This window comes from Maniola hyperantus, chromosome 8, assembly GCF_902806685.2.
Source record: "Maniola hyperantus chromosome 8, iAphHyp1.2, whole genome shotgun sequence".
NCBI lineage: Eukaryota > Metazoa > Arthropoda > Insecta > Lepidoptera > Nymphalidae > Maniola > Maniola hyperantus.
This window is the reverse complement of record NC_048543.1, coordinates 4,037,284-4,054,289: the sequence shown is the minus strand read 5'-3', so window position 1 is coordinate 4,054,289 and position 17,006 is coordinate 4,037,284. Positions and strand designations below refer to the sequence as shown.

The 17,006-nt window shown below is 37.4% G+C and overlaps 2 protein-coding genes across 4 annotated transcripts; one reads left to right on the top strand and one right to left on the bottom strand.

Moving 5' to 3' along the window:
* Nucleotides 1–513: 513 nt before the first annotated feature.
* LOC117984303 (uncharacterized) lies at nucleotides 514–7,177 on the bottom strand. 2 transcript variants are annotated; one of them, XM_069500336.1, is made up of 6 exons: nucleotides 7,101–7,177; nucleotides 4,653–4,835; nucleotides 4,103–4,262; nucleotides 2,681–2,859; nucleotides 1,920–2,024; nucleotides 514–1,280 (listed from the first exon to the last, which is right to left on the bottom strand). In XM_069500336.1, the coding sequence occupies exons 1-6, from the start codon at nucleotides 7,137–7,139 to the stop codon at nucleotides 1,155–1,157; spliced, it is 792 nt and encodes a 263-aa protein (XP_069356437.1). In that variant the 5' UTR covers nucleotides 7,140–7,177; the 3' UTR covers nucleotides 514–1,154. The 2 variants fall into 2 exon arrangements, with proteins under 2 accessions (XP_069356437.1, XP_034826822.1); XM_034970931.2 differs by lacking the exon at nucleotides 7,101–7,177 and adding an exon at nucleotides 6,096–6,299.
* LOC117984288 (la-related protein 7-like) lies at nucleotides 6,527–13,677 on the top strand. Of its 2 annotated transcripts, XM_034970913.2 has the most exons (9): nucleotides 6,528–7,061; nucleotides 7,461–7,628; nucleotides 8,681–9,004; nucleotides 9,548–9,580; nucleotides 10,175–10,357; nucleotides 11,269–11,422; nucleotides 12,008–12,132; nucleotides 12,430–12,522; nucleotides 13,333–13,677. In XM_034970913.2, exons 1-9 carry the CDS (start codon nucleotides 6,762–6,764, stop codon nucleotides 13,540–13,542), a joined length of 1,590 nt encoding a protein of 529 aa, XP_034826804.1. In that variant the 5' UTR covers nucleotides 6,528–6,761; the 3' UTR covers nucleotides 13,543–13,677. The 2 variants fall into 2 exon arrangements, with proteins under 2 accessions (XP_069356402.1, XP_034826804.1); XM_069500301.1 differs by lacking the exon at nucleotides 9,548–9,580 and having other exon boundaries at nucleotides 6,527–7,061.
* Nucleotides 13,678–17,006: the final 3,329 nt, after the last annotated feature.

Below are 17,006 nucleotides of genomic sequence, written 5' to 3'. Positions count from 1 at the left end.
TCTGTGGCGTCACCGCCCCCCAGGTCTCAACTTATTGCGCACGAGTAGTAGGTACCTACTTATAGGTAATTATTATGTTGATCGCAGCCCTTGCGCGCGCCAATTTCAAATTTTTGATTATTTTATATTTACCACAAGAAGCGTGTCTTTTGTTTACTAAAGTTTCGAGCTGATGGTACCTATATTTTTATTTCAGCTGACGTCAAAATGACGTCAGTTCGATGTTAATGAGACATGGTTCCAGCGCAATAGCAATCTGCAGGACTTATACATGTGCACATAAAAGCAAACGAAAACGACTACAGAACGTGTTTTGGCTCGATTCGGCTCAAAGAGTAAATACGTGGCAGAATAATGTACTCTCTCTGTCGGTGAGACCGACCAAACGTCATATAAATAAATAATAAATAAATAAATAAATTATTTGGCGCGCCTCAGGTTGATTCCAGTCCAGGCTTTATAAGTACAAACTTGCAGTTATAATATACGAAACAAATGTACAAAACAACGTAAAATTGTTAAAAATACTTTAATGAAACGCAGAAATACTTATTGTATTTACATTTACAAGTGTTATATAATATTCACACTAGTTACATATTTAACAATGTTTAAAACCCAAAATAATTATTAATTTTACTTTATAAGTAAAATAATAAATAACTATTTTGGTTTACTAAGTATTATTACCTATACAAAATTAAAATTAAATGAAAGTTAAGATATTATTAATTAATTATGTAAGGTGGGCACACCTTACATAATTAATTAATATTCATAGGTATTATTCAAACACAAATTATGTTAATAATATTAATATTATGTAAAATATACGCGTTTAAAAATAAAAAAGTACTTATTAAGAAATCAGTTCTTTTTTAAATATCGGGAACATTCAGATCACTCACTCGTTCAATGACACTCACTTAACTTAATTCCTACATATACCTATGCTAAGTGGGTGCAGTGTTGTAGAAGCGCTTGAGAGTGGCGTCGATATCGACCAGCGCACTGCCCACGTTGTGTGTGGCCACGCTTATCGACTCGAACGTGCTTGCGACCCGTTCTATCGCCCGAGTCTGGATCCATCCATTCAATCAGTCATTCACTCACTCGTTCAATGATAATAAACTTAATTCCTACATATACCTATGCTAAGTGGGCGCAGTGTTGTAGAAGCGCTTGAGAGTGGCGTCGATATCGACCAGCGCACTGCCCACGTTGTGTGCGGCCACGCTTATCGACTCGAATGTGCTCGCGACCCGTTCTATCGCCCGAGCCTGGATAACAATAGTACAGTAAGTCTGCGGCCCAGGCGGGAGCGGACGCGTTCTGCGGGCGGCCAGCGTGTAGAAAAAACTTAATATTTACAATAAATTGGAAGGAAGACGCGCGGACGCATCCTAATCGAGAGCGGATCGGGAGTATGGCGTCACGCCCGCTGGCCGTCCCGCAGGACGCACCCGCTCCCAGCTGGCCTGCAGACTAAGGGCCGGCGCACATCTGGCGAGGCACAGCGGAGAGCGTTTTTCACTGCATTATCGACTTACGTTATTGTGGCGGTCGCCACATGTTGACACTATGCAAAATGCCTCAGCAGATCAGTGTGGGCCCTAGGGGTGCATTTTCATTAATACAGAGCGGAGACGTGTTCAATAAACCAATCAGGTTCAATTCCAATAATCTTATTAAAACAGTCTCCGCTACGCTCCGCTTCAGTGGAAAGGCACCCCAAAATTAATACGGCTTTTGGTTGTTTGTGTTGTGGTAGTATGGTTTGAGTAAAATTTATTATCTCACAAGCAAAAGTGAAAAAAAATAGTTTTTACTTATCACTTGTAAATACCCTCTACAATAGAACGCGTAGTAGGTAGGTACTTTGTTCAGAGTAAACCACTAGTTAAATAATAGTTGCTTACTTGTATTTGCGAAGCGTCGGCCAACCTCTCCATTGACTGCGCGTTGACTTGCGACGCGTTAGCTAACTGCGTCATGGCAGCCGCTTGCTCCGACATCACTTTCACCTGAAATACAAAAAAATGCTTAGTAAGTACATAATAACTGGACATCGGAATATATGCACTATCAAAATGCCAAAATATGCATGGTAGAGGAATGTATGCAATTATGCACTAATGACTAAAAATGGAAATGTGCACAGCCAAAATACTGTTTATTATTCTAACTTACAACTAAGTATTTATTAGGTATATTGAACCTTTACATGTGGTTGAAGCATAACGAAATACGCGTGAGCTCGCTTTCTTGTTTGTTTGTTTTTCTAAGTAATCTAACTTATCAATAAGAGCTACGGATTTAAAATTTCAAACATAGGTTGAAACTGGATGGCAATTATCGACAATGCAATATTAATTGGCTTTCTTCTCTATCTGGCGACTATTTTAAATACGGACGGACGGAAGTAACGTTAGTCGTACGAAAGTTAACGCCTAAAACTGTGAAAATCTATTATTAGCTCCTAGTTACCTAATTCTAAGATTATTTACATCAATTTAAGCTGTTGGTTTTCCAACTAAAATAAAATAAAAAGTTTCAAGTCAGAAACCTTATATTTGAAAACAGTCTACGCCATATCATCTGTACAACTGGACTGGAATAGGTATGTAACTATATAACACAATATCTGTATCCAATAAAAATAATAATGGTTGTTACACACCAGCTTCTCCATAACGATCATCTGGCGGTCCTCAAAGTCGAGCGCTGGTTCTTCGAAGTCGAGCGCTGGCTCATCGAACTCGAGAGCTGGTTCGTCGTGATTCTGATCAGTTTCATCATCGTCGAACTCCGGCACCTCCGAGAATTGCGGCTCCAACTTCACAGAGTTACTGCGGCTCGCTGAAAATTCATACTAATCTTTATAAATAAAAATGAATCGCCGAAATGTATGCAAGCGCATAACTTCCAAACTGATTAATTCTTTTTGGTTTGTATGAAAGAAATTTTTTGGAACATCCACGGGAAAAGATCGCGGGGCGCGGACGAAGTCACGGGCAACAGCTAGTATTATTATGAATGCGATACATACTGTGTCTTATTACCTTTTCAAGGCCCATCCGCTTAACCAATTTTGACGAAATCTGGTAGAACAATAGTTCGCATCCCTCTACCAGGTTTTTACAGACGTACGGAGACTTTTTTTACCTTTACTTTTTTTATTGTTTACTTTTTTATCCTGAATAAAAAATCAAAGAGGTCCCGAGGGATTTTAAAAAACCTACATCCAAGCTGATGAAATCGCAGGCATCAACTATTACAATATGACATTGAAATACACATTCTTAGAGCGACCATACATTATATTCTTAGAGCAGTTTGGCCACGAGTCATGACTCATGACTACTCCAAGCTACCCTTGAATGACTCTTAGGTCCGACGCATTCTTACGGAGTGGAGTGGACCTAAGACAAATCTTAATTTATTAGATAAGAACCTAATTTCAGATTTATTTACTTTAAGATAATATGGTTGGTATAATGAAAACAAAACACGGGGGAAATTGAAAGAGCTCCACTTCACTCTGCAGGTGTGTGTTGGGCCTTATTATTTTTTGTGATACTAGAATAAGCATTTATTTCTATTGTTTCTTTTAATCGAAAACATAATATAATAACTAAATTAAGTATATTCATACAAATTAAATAAAAATCTTCTTATATTAAATTTTATTTGATAAGGTTTAGAATTATATAGTGTAACTAGCTTATGCCCGCTACTTCGTTCGCGTGGACTACAGAAATTTCAAACCCCTATTTTACACCCTTAGGGGTTGAATTTTCAAAAATCCTTTCTTAGCGGATGCCTATGTTATAATAGCTATCTGCATGTCAAATTTCAGCCCGATCCGTCCAGTAATTAGAGCTGTGCGTTGATAGATCAGTCAGTCAGTCAGTCAGTCACCCTTTCATTTTATATATTTATATATAATAACTTACCTACCTACCATTTTATCAATATTAAATTACTTTTGCTTTAAACAGTGTTACCCTATTTTAAAGGCATTTACTTAATTGATAAAAAGGTAAAAATAATTTGTTTAATAAAATGTTGACTTAAAAAAGCAGTAAAACTGTATGCCTACCTGGTTTATTTTTTTTTAATCTCTGCTTACGAGCAGTTTTATCTTTAGTAGCTAGAAACAGATCCCATATTTTTTTCTCTACATTAGAACATAAAATGTTTGGGTCACCACCCCCAGACTCAACTTTTGATCTAACTGTAGACTTTTTGTCCGCCCAGTACTAAAATGGAAAAAAAAAATAAGATTATTATATTCTTATAAAATTATATATTATAATAATAAGAGTATATAGATTATAATAATAAGAGTATTCATATTACTTATAGGTAATATTCATACTTATTTAAAAATTAAAAACTCATTTTTAGGGTTCCGTACCCGAAGGGTGCCAACAGGACCCTATTACTAAGGGTGAGATTTGAAATGAAGTGAATGAAATTAAAAAAAATTAAGTGTTATTTTTGTACCATGGTACGGAATCCTTCGTGTATGAGTCTCACACGCACTTGATAGGTTTTTATTTTTGTATAAATCAAACTTTTTAATGTATGTCAATATTACTAGCCCACCTTGCTGCCTACAGGGCTAGACTAGCAATAAACATAATTACTTTGATCCAAGATTTCATAGGCCGAGTAGGTCCCATAATATTATTTACGATCCTGGTGAGTTTAAGCCAGAGCCTCTTGCTTTCATCGCGTCCCTCCAAACCTCTCATTTTCCCAAGAGCTAATGATCTGTGATTTTCCATGAAATCAACTATGGCAACAACTTGTTCAAAGCTTGGACGAGACTGAAATTAAAAAATATAATAGGTACTCAAGTACATTATTTTAATCTTCTGTGGTTGAAATGAATGAATGCAGTATAGTATGGGACAGGTTGAAATTGCAATCGGGGAATGTTGCCAATACAACCTGTCGCGGACTATAGCTAATAATAATATGAAATACAAAAAGTTCAAAACTAACCATAAGTATAAAAAAGTTTTTATTTTATTTTATTCGACTACCCTCACCCTTGACTGAGATTTCTCCTGCTGGTAAATGATGATGATGCAGTCCAAGATGCAAGCCTGCTATTGGAAAGGGTCATAGCAGTTTTATTTGCCCATACCCCTTATCTTTTTTTAGTAGGTAGGTAGGTACCTACACTACCTTTTTTTATGGACGGAATGAAGCCGAAACGCTAGGGCCCGGTATCCACCTAAGCGGAGCGGAGAGGAGATGTGTGCAGTAACCCAATCCGATTTTTAAAAATGACGTGATAATTTTTTCACGTCATCTATTTTGATCTGATTGGTTGATTGAACGCATCTCGTCTCCTCTCCGCTTAGGTGGATATCGGGCCTTACGGCCACGGAGGGTATGGCACGGCCAGTGCTATAGGTACCCTCTGACTAGAGACAATTTAGGAATTAGGTATGAATTCCAAAATTTATACTCCCGGGACTCGAACCCAAGACCTCTAACTTATAAAACAGCGCTCACCAATACGCCAGGGAGGTCGTGTTACTTATAAATACCTACCTAGGTTTATTATGTCACACACTTACACCTGAAGGAACCCTTTCAAAAATTCGAATATCCGGTAGGTACTTATTTGGAATACCTGCTTAGTAGGTATATAGTACCTACGCGACAGGTTGAAGTGGCAAACGCCCCGCACATCCGCACAGCCCCCCCACGCTAACCCGGTGCGGGCAAGCGCGGGTGACGTGGGGGTGTGCCGATTGCCAACTCGACCTGTCGCTTAAAGTCTACACTAGGTACAACAAATGGTAGGAGGTAGAATATATCTTCGAGTTAAAAAAAATTAGGTACCTACTTATAATATTAAATTCACCATAACATTCTAAAAATATGCGCATTCGATATAATATTATGTAAGTATCTACCTATCTAGTGAAAATTAATCTCACAATTTAAATTTTTTAGCTGTTTTAGTTTACAACTGAAATTAAGCCTTTATCGAGTTAATGCTTGTTCACTCTCGAGATTTTCATACCTTCATAACAAATCGATTTGCAAAATGTTTGCAAGCGTTTACTTACCGCTATTGATCTTTCACTCATTTTGTTTCACATTTCAATAACTTTCTCAGTTTTTAAATAATTTTCTAGATACATAATAATATTAATGTTCATCTACTTTCACTATTTGTTAATTTCGATCGAAATAAATTATCAGAAAATATATGAAAACCACTGGTTGGGGAATAAATTGTTTGTTTGGTTTTTTTTTTGCGAGTAGGCATAGACTAATTTTTGGCCTATAGAGTGTGTAGTCCACAGATAAAATACATCTATACCACAGACAATTTATTCATTCTGTTCAACTCCTTCTGCGCTGGATTCCAAGCAATCCAAGACTTACAGGACGTGTAGAAGCATCATAACAAAACCGAACCCGTAACTTTACCTCTCATTGTCAGACAACTGTCACTGTCAAGTGTCAATTATGATTTTGAAGTTTTAAGCCATAAAGCAAATTAAGAAGAACAAGAAAAAGTTTTTGCAATAATTGGGAATTGAATTGAATTGAAAAAGTTTTGGCGTTCGGCACCTTGCTTGTGGGATTTTCTATCACTTATTTTTAAATCTATTATCTACAGTATTTTGCATTATTTTTACATAATAAATGGACTTGATGTACTTAGCGTGCACATAGTTTAGTGTACAATTAATTTACGCCAGAAAAAGGCATATAAAACCTTGTAAATGGAATCACATACTGATGTTTCGGAACCACCAACCAAACACGAAAGCCCTCGTAAAAGGGTGCGACATCGGAAAAAACAAATTTATGAAAATATTATGAAGCAAATGGAGTTTTATTTTAGCGATGCTAATCTAAGTAAGGATAGGTTTCTCGGGGATTTGGTAAAGAGCGACCCTTTTGTGCCGGTCACTGAATTCTTGAAGTTTAACAAAATCCGCTCTCTGACCCAGGATGCGAACGATATCGTGAAGGCAATGAAGCACTCTACATTGTTAGAGTTATCAGAAGATAAACAAAAAGTGAGTAAATTTCATTTTTAGGTTTACAATTTTACATACCTCAATAGTATAAAAGGAACCCTTATAACAGTACTTCATTGTCTGTCTGTCCGTCGTGTCTGACAAGATCCAATCAAAGGAATCAAAACCTAATGGGGAACTTCCCACTTCAGCGTTTTGCAGTAGGGCGATTGTCTAAAACCTGCATCAATCATCAATCATCATGACAATCTCAATTGTTCTGATTGGCTGAATTTGTGTGATTCTTGTTGCAACAATGCATTGTAGCCAATAGTTAGCGAGTGTCAACCAATCAGAGGTGATTGCAATTGTGACATTGTAGCTGTCATTCTCCCGCAAAGATGTATTTTAATGTGATGCCACTAGACCTACTTAACCATTGTTGAATTTTTTTTCTAGGTAAAAAGAAAAACTCCAATGATGCCCTATGATGCTGACTTGCGAACAGTTTATGTGGAGTCAATACCTGTAACAGCAAGTAGAGAATGGCTAGAGAGGATTTTCTCTGATTATGGCCAAGTTGCCTACATATCATTACCTAAGTTCAAGAATTCAAATAAAATCAAGGCATGTTTCTTTATCATTTACTAGCTGATGTCAGTTACTTTGTCTGCATGGGTTTAGGTATTTTCAAAAAACCTGTGAGTCTTTGATTTCATAGAATTAAAAATAGCTTGTAATCTCTAGGTCTTTAACTATATCACTACTCATATTATAAATGCAATAGTGTGTCTGTTTTATGGTTTGTCCTTCAGCAATGGGTTGACGTGATTTTTTGCATGAGTAAAGTAAGAAACCTGGCGAGTGATATAGGCATTTTGTCCTGGAAAATCACAGAGTTCCCACAGGATTTTTTAAAACCTAAATCCATGAGGATGAAGTCGCAGGTGTCAGTTAATATTAGAATAAAGATTAGCGAAAGTCTTTAAAAATATCCATGTATAAAATCATCACATCAGGCCAAACCAACACACTTTTTAGTCCATTTTCATGCCATGCAAAGTGTATTATTGCACTTAATATAAGAAAAGCATTCCATAAGTGTGGATTTAAGTGAAGCTGTAAAATTAATTGACTAATGGTATATAGTATACTTATAATTTTATAAAATGCCCTATTTTTTGTCCACACCCACAACAAGCACTGACTTGTAATCTAACACTCAAAGGAAATTTCGCGAAAAAACCGACAATCGAGTGGAGCACGCGGCGCTCGCCGCGAATCCATCACCAGCTCACTACGCAGTACGGGTCTCCTCTCGGAGTGAGAAGGGTTTTGGCCATAGTCTACCACGCTGGCCATGTGTGGATTGGTAGACTTCACACACCTTTGCGAACATTATGGAGAACTCTCAGGCATGCAGGTATCCTCACGACGTTTTCCTTTACTGTTAAAGCAAGTGATATTTAATATAATTAAAACTAACATAACTTCATAAAATTAAAGGTGCGCGCGCGCCCGGGATCGAACCCCCGACCTCCGATTAGAAGGCGGACGTCCTAACCACTAGGCTATCCCAGCTTAAACTTGATACATTACACCAAATGTTGGAACCAACCAAAGTCAATCTCCAGCTTAAGGTGTCTACCTATTATATCAGTTCACGTTTTTATCGACAGGGTTTCGCTTTCATAGAATTCGCTAAACCTCAAGATGCACAGAATTGCATGAATGCATTCAACAAAATGGGCTGCAAGCTACCATCATGTATGCCACCAGAAGAATTGTCATCAATCAAAATGTTCAGCGTTGATAGCGAAGATAACCCTGATAACCATGATAACCCGGATAAAAATCATGATAACCGCCCAGATAATATCCCTCATGTTAAAGAGGAATATGAACCACCTAAGAAGAAGGCGAAAAAGAGAGATAAAAAACCACCAAAGACACTAGAGTTGAAACAAGATCAAGAGTCAGATAATGAAAAGAGGACACGCACTGTAAGCAATAGTTTATTACAATCAATTATTATTAGTTTTTGAAAATTAATTTTTGATTTAAATAAATCAATTATTTTGTAAAATATGCAATTCTAATTAGCCTGATTTTACAGCATACTAGCTGATGCCCGCGAGTTCGTCCGCGTGGATTTACATCTTTCAAAATCGCGTGGGAACTCTTTGATTTTCCGGGATAAAAAGTAGCCTATGTGATAATCCAGGGTATAATCTATCTCCATTCCAAATTTCATCCAAATCCGTTCAGCCGTTTTTGCGTGATAGTAACAAATATACAAACATCCACACTTTCACATTTATAATATTAAGTAGGAGGCATCATGATGTGGCCTAACCACATCATCACTTCCCATCAGGTGTGATTGTGGTCAAGCGTCTACCTATAATGAATAAAGAAAAAAGAAGATCTATACTAATACATATTATAATAAAGAGGCAAAGTTTATGAGTTTCTGGAAAAAAATAAAAATGAAATTCTGAAATAAAGTGACCACATCATTTCACCAACTTGTAATTTTTTTTCAGGAAGAAAACAAAATTGTGACTACTCCAAGTGAAGTAAGCATTATATTATAACTAGATAATGCCCGCGACTTCGTTCGCGATTTAGGTTTTTAAAAATCCTGTGGGAACTCTTCAATTTTTCAGGATAAAAAGTAGCCTATGTCCTTCCCCGGGATGCAAGCTATCTCTGTACCAAATTTCGTCAAAATCGGTTGAATGGTTGAGCCGTGAAAAGTTAGCAGACAGTCAGACATGACAGACACACTTTCGCATTTATAATATTAGTATGGATTACATAATTAATAGAATATTTTTATTTAAACTTGACAGAACAGAATTTAGCTAAACAGATGAGCCGTAAAAATACTGACTGGCACACTTTCGCATTTTTATTTTAAAAAGAATATTAGCCATGTTAAACAACTAATATTCCCCTTTCCTCTCCAACTAAGCGTCAAGCTTGTACTAGGAGTAGGTACGACAATAGTGCAACGGGCGGGATTTGAAGCGTCGACCTTTTTCGGTTTTCAGTCCACTCCTTTACCTGTTGAGCTATTGAGGCACTTGATTTTTTTTTTTTTTTGGTTTTTAGTCCACTCCTTTACCTGTTGAGCTATTGAATTTATAATATTAGTGTGGATTTCACAGGAAGGAAAAAACACAGACGTAGAACAAGAATCCAAAGATGAGATGACCAGTCAGGATGAAGGCAAAGCTGCAGACAGTACGCAGAGGAAGAAAAAACTCAAAAAGCGCTCTGCCAAGGAAAAGGGCAAATCCAAAGCCCTAGCGAAAGGTGAAGCCCCTAAAGGTGCCCTATGGGGCTTACAGGTGGGTTGCTACATAATTTTTACAATCTGCTCATATTTAAACAGGGTCTCTAAACCAAGATAGATTATTTCTAAACCGCTTTAACAGTTTGACAGGATAAAGTTTTTCTGCAATCTGTAGGTCGATTTCGTAAAAACCGCATAATCATTATTCTCAAGTGTTGTGATGGGCTGAATTTGTGTGATTCTTCTTGCAGCAATACATTGTAGCCAATGGTGAGTGAGCATCAGCCAATCAGAGGTGATCGCGATCGTGACATTGTGGCTGTCATTCTACCGCAATCGCGCCGCTATACTTCGATTGTGATCTCATTTCGGCTTTGTAAAGCGTTGTCTGTCACTCATACCCATATGATGTTTTGTCGGACTCAACGACCGAGACAGTGCTCTACAAATCTGCTATCTCCTTCTAAAGATGTTCATCACTTTTGGCCGCGTACTGTAGCTATCTGCATCCCAAATTTCAGCCATTCCAGTAGTTTGAGCTGTGCGTTGATTTTTTTTTTATTAATTATAGGCGCACGCTTGACCACGATCACACCTGATGGGAAGTGATGATGTGACCTAAGATGGGACGCGTTTGCCTAGAAGGTGCCTATTCACTCTTGTTTTAAAGATACCCGGATTATAATTGACAGGAAACACTGATCTAGGAAGAGTATTCCAGACCCTAGCCATGCGTATAAGGAATGATGACGCAAAGCGTTTCGTACGCGAAGATGGAATGTTGACGACATAGGGGTGGAAACTCGTCCGGCGTCTTGCGGTACGGTGGTAGAAAGGCGAAGGAGGGACAAGATCGAACAGCTCCTGAGCACACTCTCCGAAATATATCCTGTAAAACACCGATAGGCTGATAGATCAGTCAGGCAGTCACCTTTTCCATTGATACATTTAGATAATTTTGTCTAGGTGCTACCAAAATCAGAATGGAAGTCCCTCAGGAACAAGTATCTGAATCTACAAAGGAAGTACATGAAAGACATCAAAACAAACTTACGAAACAACAAACACGCATACTCCGGTATTCCTGATCCCGCCGCTCCGTCTATGGACGTGGAACCTGGTAAGTTATTTTAAAATAAAATAAACCAGTCAAGTGCGAGTTGGACTCGCACACGAAGGGTTTTGTACCATCGTACAGTTCTTGCAATTCACGAACTTTTTGGTTTTCCGTGATAAAAATACCCATGCAAATAACCACGTCAATCCGTTGCTCCATTGCGACGTGTTTGAAGGACAAACCATCAAACAAATACACTTTCGCATTTATATTATAAGGGTATACTGATTTCAAAGTTAATGTCGGACAGCGCCATCATGATGTGATTTAGTAAATTATTATAGTAATTTTTTGGTCATGTTACACTAATTATATTTTCTTTGTGTTGGAACCAGAAATTCACGGTTTTCGGTTTTTTTTCCTTTACTTACTATACGTCCCGCAAATTGCTAATGCGCGTGGCCGCCATTTTAGTAACGTCAGCACTAGACTGAAGTTACAAGCTGATGGTATATTTTTACTTAATAATTTTTTTTACAAAAAAAATAAAAACCGACTTCAATACACAAACACTAAATAATTTAAGGGAAAAAATTAACACTGGCTTAACGGTTCGGATCTAGCTCTTGTTCTTTTTATTTTTTGCAGTAAAATATAGCACTCAAGATCTCAACAGTGCTAAAAACGTGGAGCCTCTGCAGAAGATTCCGGGGGTTTTTGTTAAAGAAGCACTGCCAGAGCCATGCTTGGACGTGAGACTAACGAAAAAGACTGTAAGTTACTACGACTGAAGATATAACTACATATTTACGAGTATAATGTGTAAAAAATTACTCCTCACGGGCCATTTTAACTTAATGTGTCAAAGGAGAGTGGGTCTTATGGGCCAGTAGTTTGAGCTGTGCGTTGATACATCAGTCAGTCAGTCAGTCACCTTTTCCTTTTATACATTTAGAAAAACACACATAACTCTTAAAAGTTAGAGGAGATCGAACCCCGGAGCCCGTGAATTGGAGACTGAACTCTTAACCACTAGACTATAACCGCTTGAAGGTTAAACTTGTTTGCAGATTAAAACCAATATACACGTGGAACACGTCGATGTCAAAGAAGGTCAATCGGAGGTCATCATTCGGTTCGATTCCTCCAAAGCTGCGGATGAGGTAAACACTCACATATTTTATGTATTTATTCATGTATAGTATAATGCGTAAAAAAAATTAAAAAAAACCGACTTCAATAACCTTTCTGGTTATTGAAGTCGGTTTTTTTTGTCACTTATAAAAGTGGTAGTAAGGTACCACTAATAACTTAAAACTAAAACATATAGGTACATATTATAGTGTTTTGTCAAAATATGAGGTATATAATAAGTAGGGTTATATCACTTACCAGAGTGAACTAGACTGAGGAAACTCTCGGTATGATCCTGAATCAACGATATGTCAAATATTTGGCTATGGGTGACGTGAAATCAAAGAAAAATAGGCGTTTCATAGGCTTCCTAGCGTCAAATATAGGTAACATTTGACGCCTGCCAGTGACGACAAGTTTTGTTACAAGTTCCCTAATAGTCGTGAACTGTGGTAGTACCAAAGATAGTCTGGCCAACGAAAGATGTGACTGGAAAAGCGTGGCAAATTTAAAAAATATCAGTATGACAGACCTGGAAAAACCCAAGCAAGGTCAATAATAACTACAGACCGTTCACTATGACTTGTCCCCTGACTTTATGTTGGCATCACTGCAAATCACACAATAATAAACCCTACTTCTTAGAATAAAGTATACAAAGTAATGGTGCCAACATGACGGCAAGGGACAAGTGATAATGAACGGTCTGTAGGCAAAGTATTTTCCGTGCAAACCGCAAATTTCAGCAATTTGACAGATGACAGATCGAAGACAATATTATGGCTTTCCCGCTCTTATTCAGATGCTTCATATTAAATTTTTGTTTTGCTACTTCACAGTATTGCGCGAATTCAAGCAACCGCGCCCGAGTTCTGTGCGGCGCAGACGAGCAGGAACAGTGGAGGCTGGCGGAGAGCGCTCGCTCGAACAAGCGCGTTCGCGGGCGAACACGACTGCTGGCGCGAGCAGCGGCGCTCAGCGAGCCGCCCGCGCTCACGCCTGCATCGCCGCAACCCACGCACACTCACATACGATTCGACGACGAATAAGTGGAGGCTGGCGATAAGCGCTCGCTCGATCAAGCGCGCTCGCGGACGGACGCGTTTGTTGACGCGAGCCGCCACAGCACACACACTCACATACGATCTAGACGACGAATAAATACCTGTTTAAATTAAAATCAACTTTATAGTTTTATTTATTTTATCTATATCTATATCTATACTATTATATAAAGAGGTACTGTCGTTAAGTTTGTTTGTAGGGGGTAATCTTTGGAACTACTGAACCGATTTTAAAAATTCTTTCACCAGTAGAAAGCTACATTATTCCTGAGTGACATAGGCTATACGGGATCTTTAAAATCCTAAATCTACGCGGGCGAAGCCGCGGGGATCAGCTAGTTATGTATAAACAAATCCTTTTTTTTTACTGTTACATACATCACCGGAGCCTAATGTCCTAGTTCCATAAGGCCTGTAAGTGCGAGCGTGAGGTGCATTCATCATCATCAACCGATAGACGTCCACTGCTGGACATAGGTCTCTTGTAGGGACTTCCACACGCCACGGTGGTGCATTAATATTATATTCATAGACTGATATATTACTTCGTATTGTAATTATTTTTGATGATAATATTATATTACTAGAGGATGCCCGCGACTTCGTCTGCGTGGATTTAGGTTTTTAAAAATCCCGTGGGAACTCCTTGATTTTCCGGCATAAAAAGTTGCCTATGTCCAAGCTATCTATCATCTATCTATGTACCAAATTTCTTATAAATCGGTTAAACTGTTGGGCCGTGAAAAGCTAGCACACAGACAGACAGACAGACACACTTTCGCATTTATAATATTAGTATTAGTATGGATAAGTATTAAAAAATAAATAAACTTGTAGTTTTTGAGGCCAAAACTTGATTCTTTGAATATCTGAAATTTGTCTCAACACCGCTTTTGGGACGTAGGTATTTCGCGTAAAATTAAATTGTGGATATCCCTAAGTAGGTATAGTATGACTATCTGATGCCCGCGACTTTGTCTGCGTAAATTTACTTAGGTTTTTAAAAATCCCGTTGGAAATGTTTGATTTTCCAGTATAAAAGAAGGTAGCCTGTGTCATTCTCCAGGTAAAACTATTTCCATGCAAAAAATCACGTCAATCCGTTGCACCCCTCGCATCCGTTCAACCGATTTTGACGAAATTTGGTACAGAGGTAGCTTCCATCCCGGGGAATGACATAGGCTACTTTTTATCCCGGAAAATCAAAGAGTTTCCAGGGGATTTTAAAAAATCTAAATCCACGCGGATGAAGTCGCGGGCATCATCTAGTTCGGTATAAAAATTAAAAATATTCTTGAGTGAATTACGAAAGCCAAAACACGATTGGCACAATTTGGCTCGATACAAAAAAATCGCGAAGTTTTCCCAAAATACGCATTTTTTGCACGACCAGTTTTATTCGATTAATATAAAATCAATTTAAATAAATTTTCGTATTTACATTCACTGTGAATAGCAAACTTTACACGACATAAAACAACAGCTGCGGGGCCGCGGGTCGCTGGTCTATTATACTAAGTACTTAGGTACGGAACCCTAACAGAATGACATTAACAGGGCTCCGTTTTTACCGTTTGGTTAAGAAACCGGCCAAGTGCGAGTCGGACTCGCACATGAAGGGTTCCGTACTGTCGTACAAGCTATTTAACACTTTTATGTGCAACACTGCAAGTAAAAATGACAGCAGCGCCATCTATATCTGTGATTTAGTAAACTAATTAGGTATGTTCATGAACAAGTTTTGATTATTTTTGTGATGTAACCACAAATTCACGGTTTTCGGATTTTTTCTTTACTTAATCATAATTTATTATTGCAAACAGGTACCTACACGTTTTATAGGTGGTACAGCAGTTATGCTATAAGACCTCTTAAGTCCTGCCAAACATGATTCTAGGTCACCGGGAAGTAGGTACCTACCCTATAGATTTTTCTTGATAGACCGACAATGCAGTGATCCTGTAAGGGTTCCGTTTTTCCTTTTTTTTTTAATTCTTTATTTCAGCAAAATAATAAGTAATTATACAATTTTACGCTTGACATCCAGAAACTCTCTTGAGTTTATATGGATGTTGCACATTCCTCTTATAATACTAAACTAAAATAACTAGGTACAAATCAAAACTGATGCAATCGATGCGATCATAATAATATACAGACACACATACACTCACTCATACACACACACATATATATGTTGTGAATCACCTACCTACTAGGTATTTTTACTAGTTAATTGACTTTTATATTTTCATATTATTATATTATTGTAAAGCATGTTTAAATTATCAAACGTACTGTTATAAATTTATATTTAATATCAGCTATTTAAGTAATCTGTAAAAAATTGTAATCCTATTTGGCCTTATTTTCAGTCTGTTATTATGTAAAATTATATTGTAAGTATATATCGGTGTTGATTGCAAAAAACAAATAAAATAAAATAAAATACCTAAGTAGGTAAAATGCAGGCCGGTAATTAACGAAATGATACTGAATACTCGCGATTCGCGTACTTTTGAGGTACGGAAACTAGGGTTCATTCCCGGGAATTCTCGAGCCGAGAATTCCCGGGAAATCGTTGGGCTTTGTTCCCGGGAAATCAAGCTCGAGAAAACTCGAGAACTCGAGAAATCATATTTGAGTCTATGAAATTATAAAATAAAACGATTTGCGTTTGCCGTTTGTTTTAAATGCAAAAAATTCATTTGATTTTTTTTTCTAATTAACATGCCAAAAATGGTGCTGTGATTGTAATTTAATTATAAGTTAGGATAAGGTTAACGTTTTCATGTTGAAATTTTTGTTTATTGTTTGTTTTGTTTAAAAGAAAGAACCTAGAAGTTTTAAGTTGATTTTTTTTCTTTTTAATGCTGTGCTTGTGCTGTAATTGTATATATGTATAAGTCACAAATGTCAGAATAGCTTATTTTTTTAGTTTTCTTTAAGAAAAAGAAGCTAATTATGTTGAAGACTGTCAATAAAAGTCTTATAATTATTTTGGTACTTTATTTGAGAGGAAACCACTGAATTTGTTGATTAATCGCATTATTGGAACCGAAGAATATACAAATCCGTACGTAAATGTAAATTTCTCGACAACCCGAGAAGACCCGAGAAATTAGCCTCGAGAATTCTCGAGACCCGAGAAATTGATAAGCTCGAGAAATCATGAACCCTATACGGAACCCTAAAAATGATTAAGTACCAAATAAAAGTCGCAACAATAATTGTTAGACGCTTAGATTAATTTTATCATTAGAACATAGTTCAGTTGTGACATCAATAAATAAATGTTCAAGAATTCTTATTGTCAAATAATCATTATAAGTTACCCAATAAGTAGAGCACTTTATCTACACAGCCATGTTGATTATAGTGTTAACTTCCGTGATTATGGTGTACATTATGGTGTTGTGTCTGCAGCACAGGTTCAGCAGACGAGGACG

Bases quoted from the DNA above. Each gene is read 5' to 3' on its own strand.
- LOC117984288 (XM_034970913.2), top strand. From the start codon at position 6,762: ATGGAATCACATACTGATGTTTCGGAACCACCAACCAAACACGAAAGC. The intron at 11,423-12,007 runs GTAAGTTATTTT...TATTTTTTGCAG, and splicing joins GTCTATGGACGTGGAACCTG to TAAAATATAGCACTCAAGAT. The intron at 12,523-13,332 runs GTAAACACTCAC...GCTACTTCACAG, and splicing joins CCTCCAAAGCTGCGGATGAG to TATTGCGCGAATTCAAGCAA.
- LOC117984303 (XM_069500336.1), bottom strand. From the start codon at position 7,139: ATGAAGTACTGTTATAAGGGTTCCTTTTATACTATTGAG. The intron at 4,836-7,100 runs GTATGTAAAATT...TTTTAATTTCAG, and splicing joins GTTCCTTTTATACTATTGAG to TCTCGTCCAAGCTTTGAACA. The intron at 2,025-2,680 runs GTGTGTAACAAC...TTTGTATTTCAG, and splicing joins TGATCGTTATGGAGAAGCTG to GTGAAAGTGATGTCGGAGCA.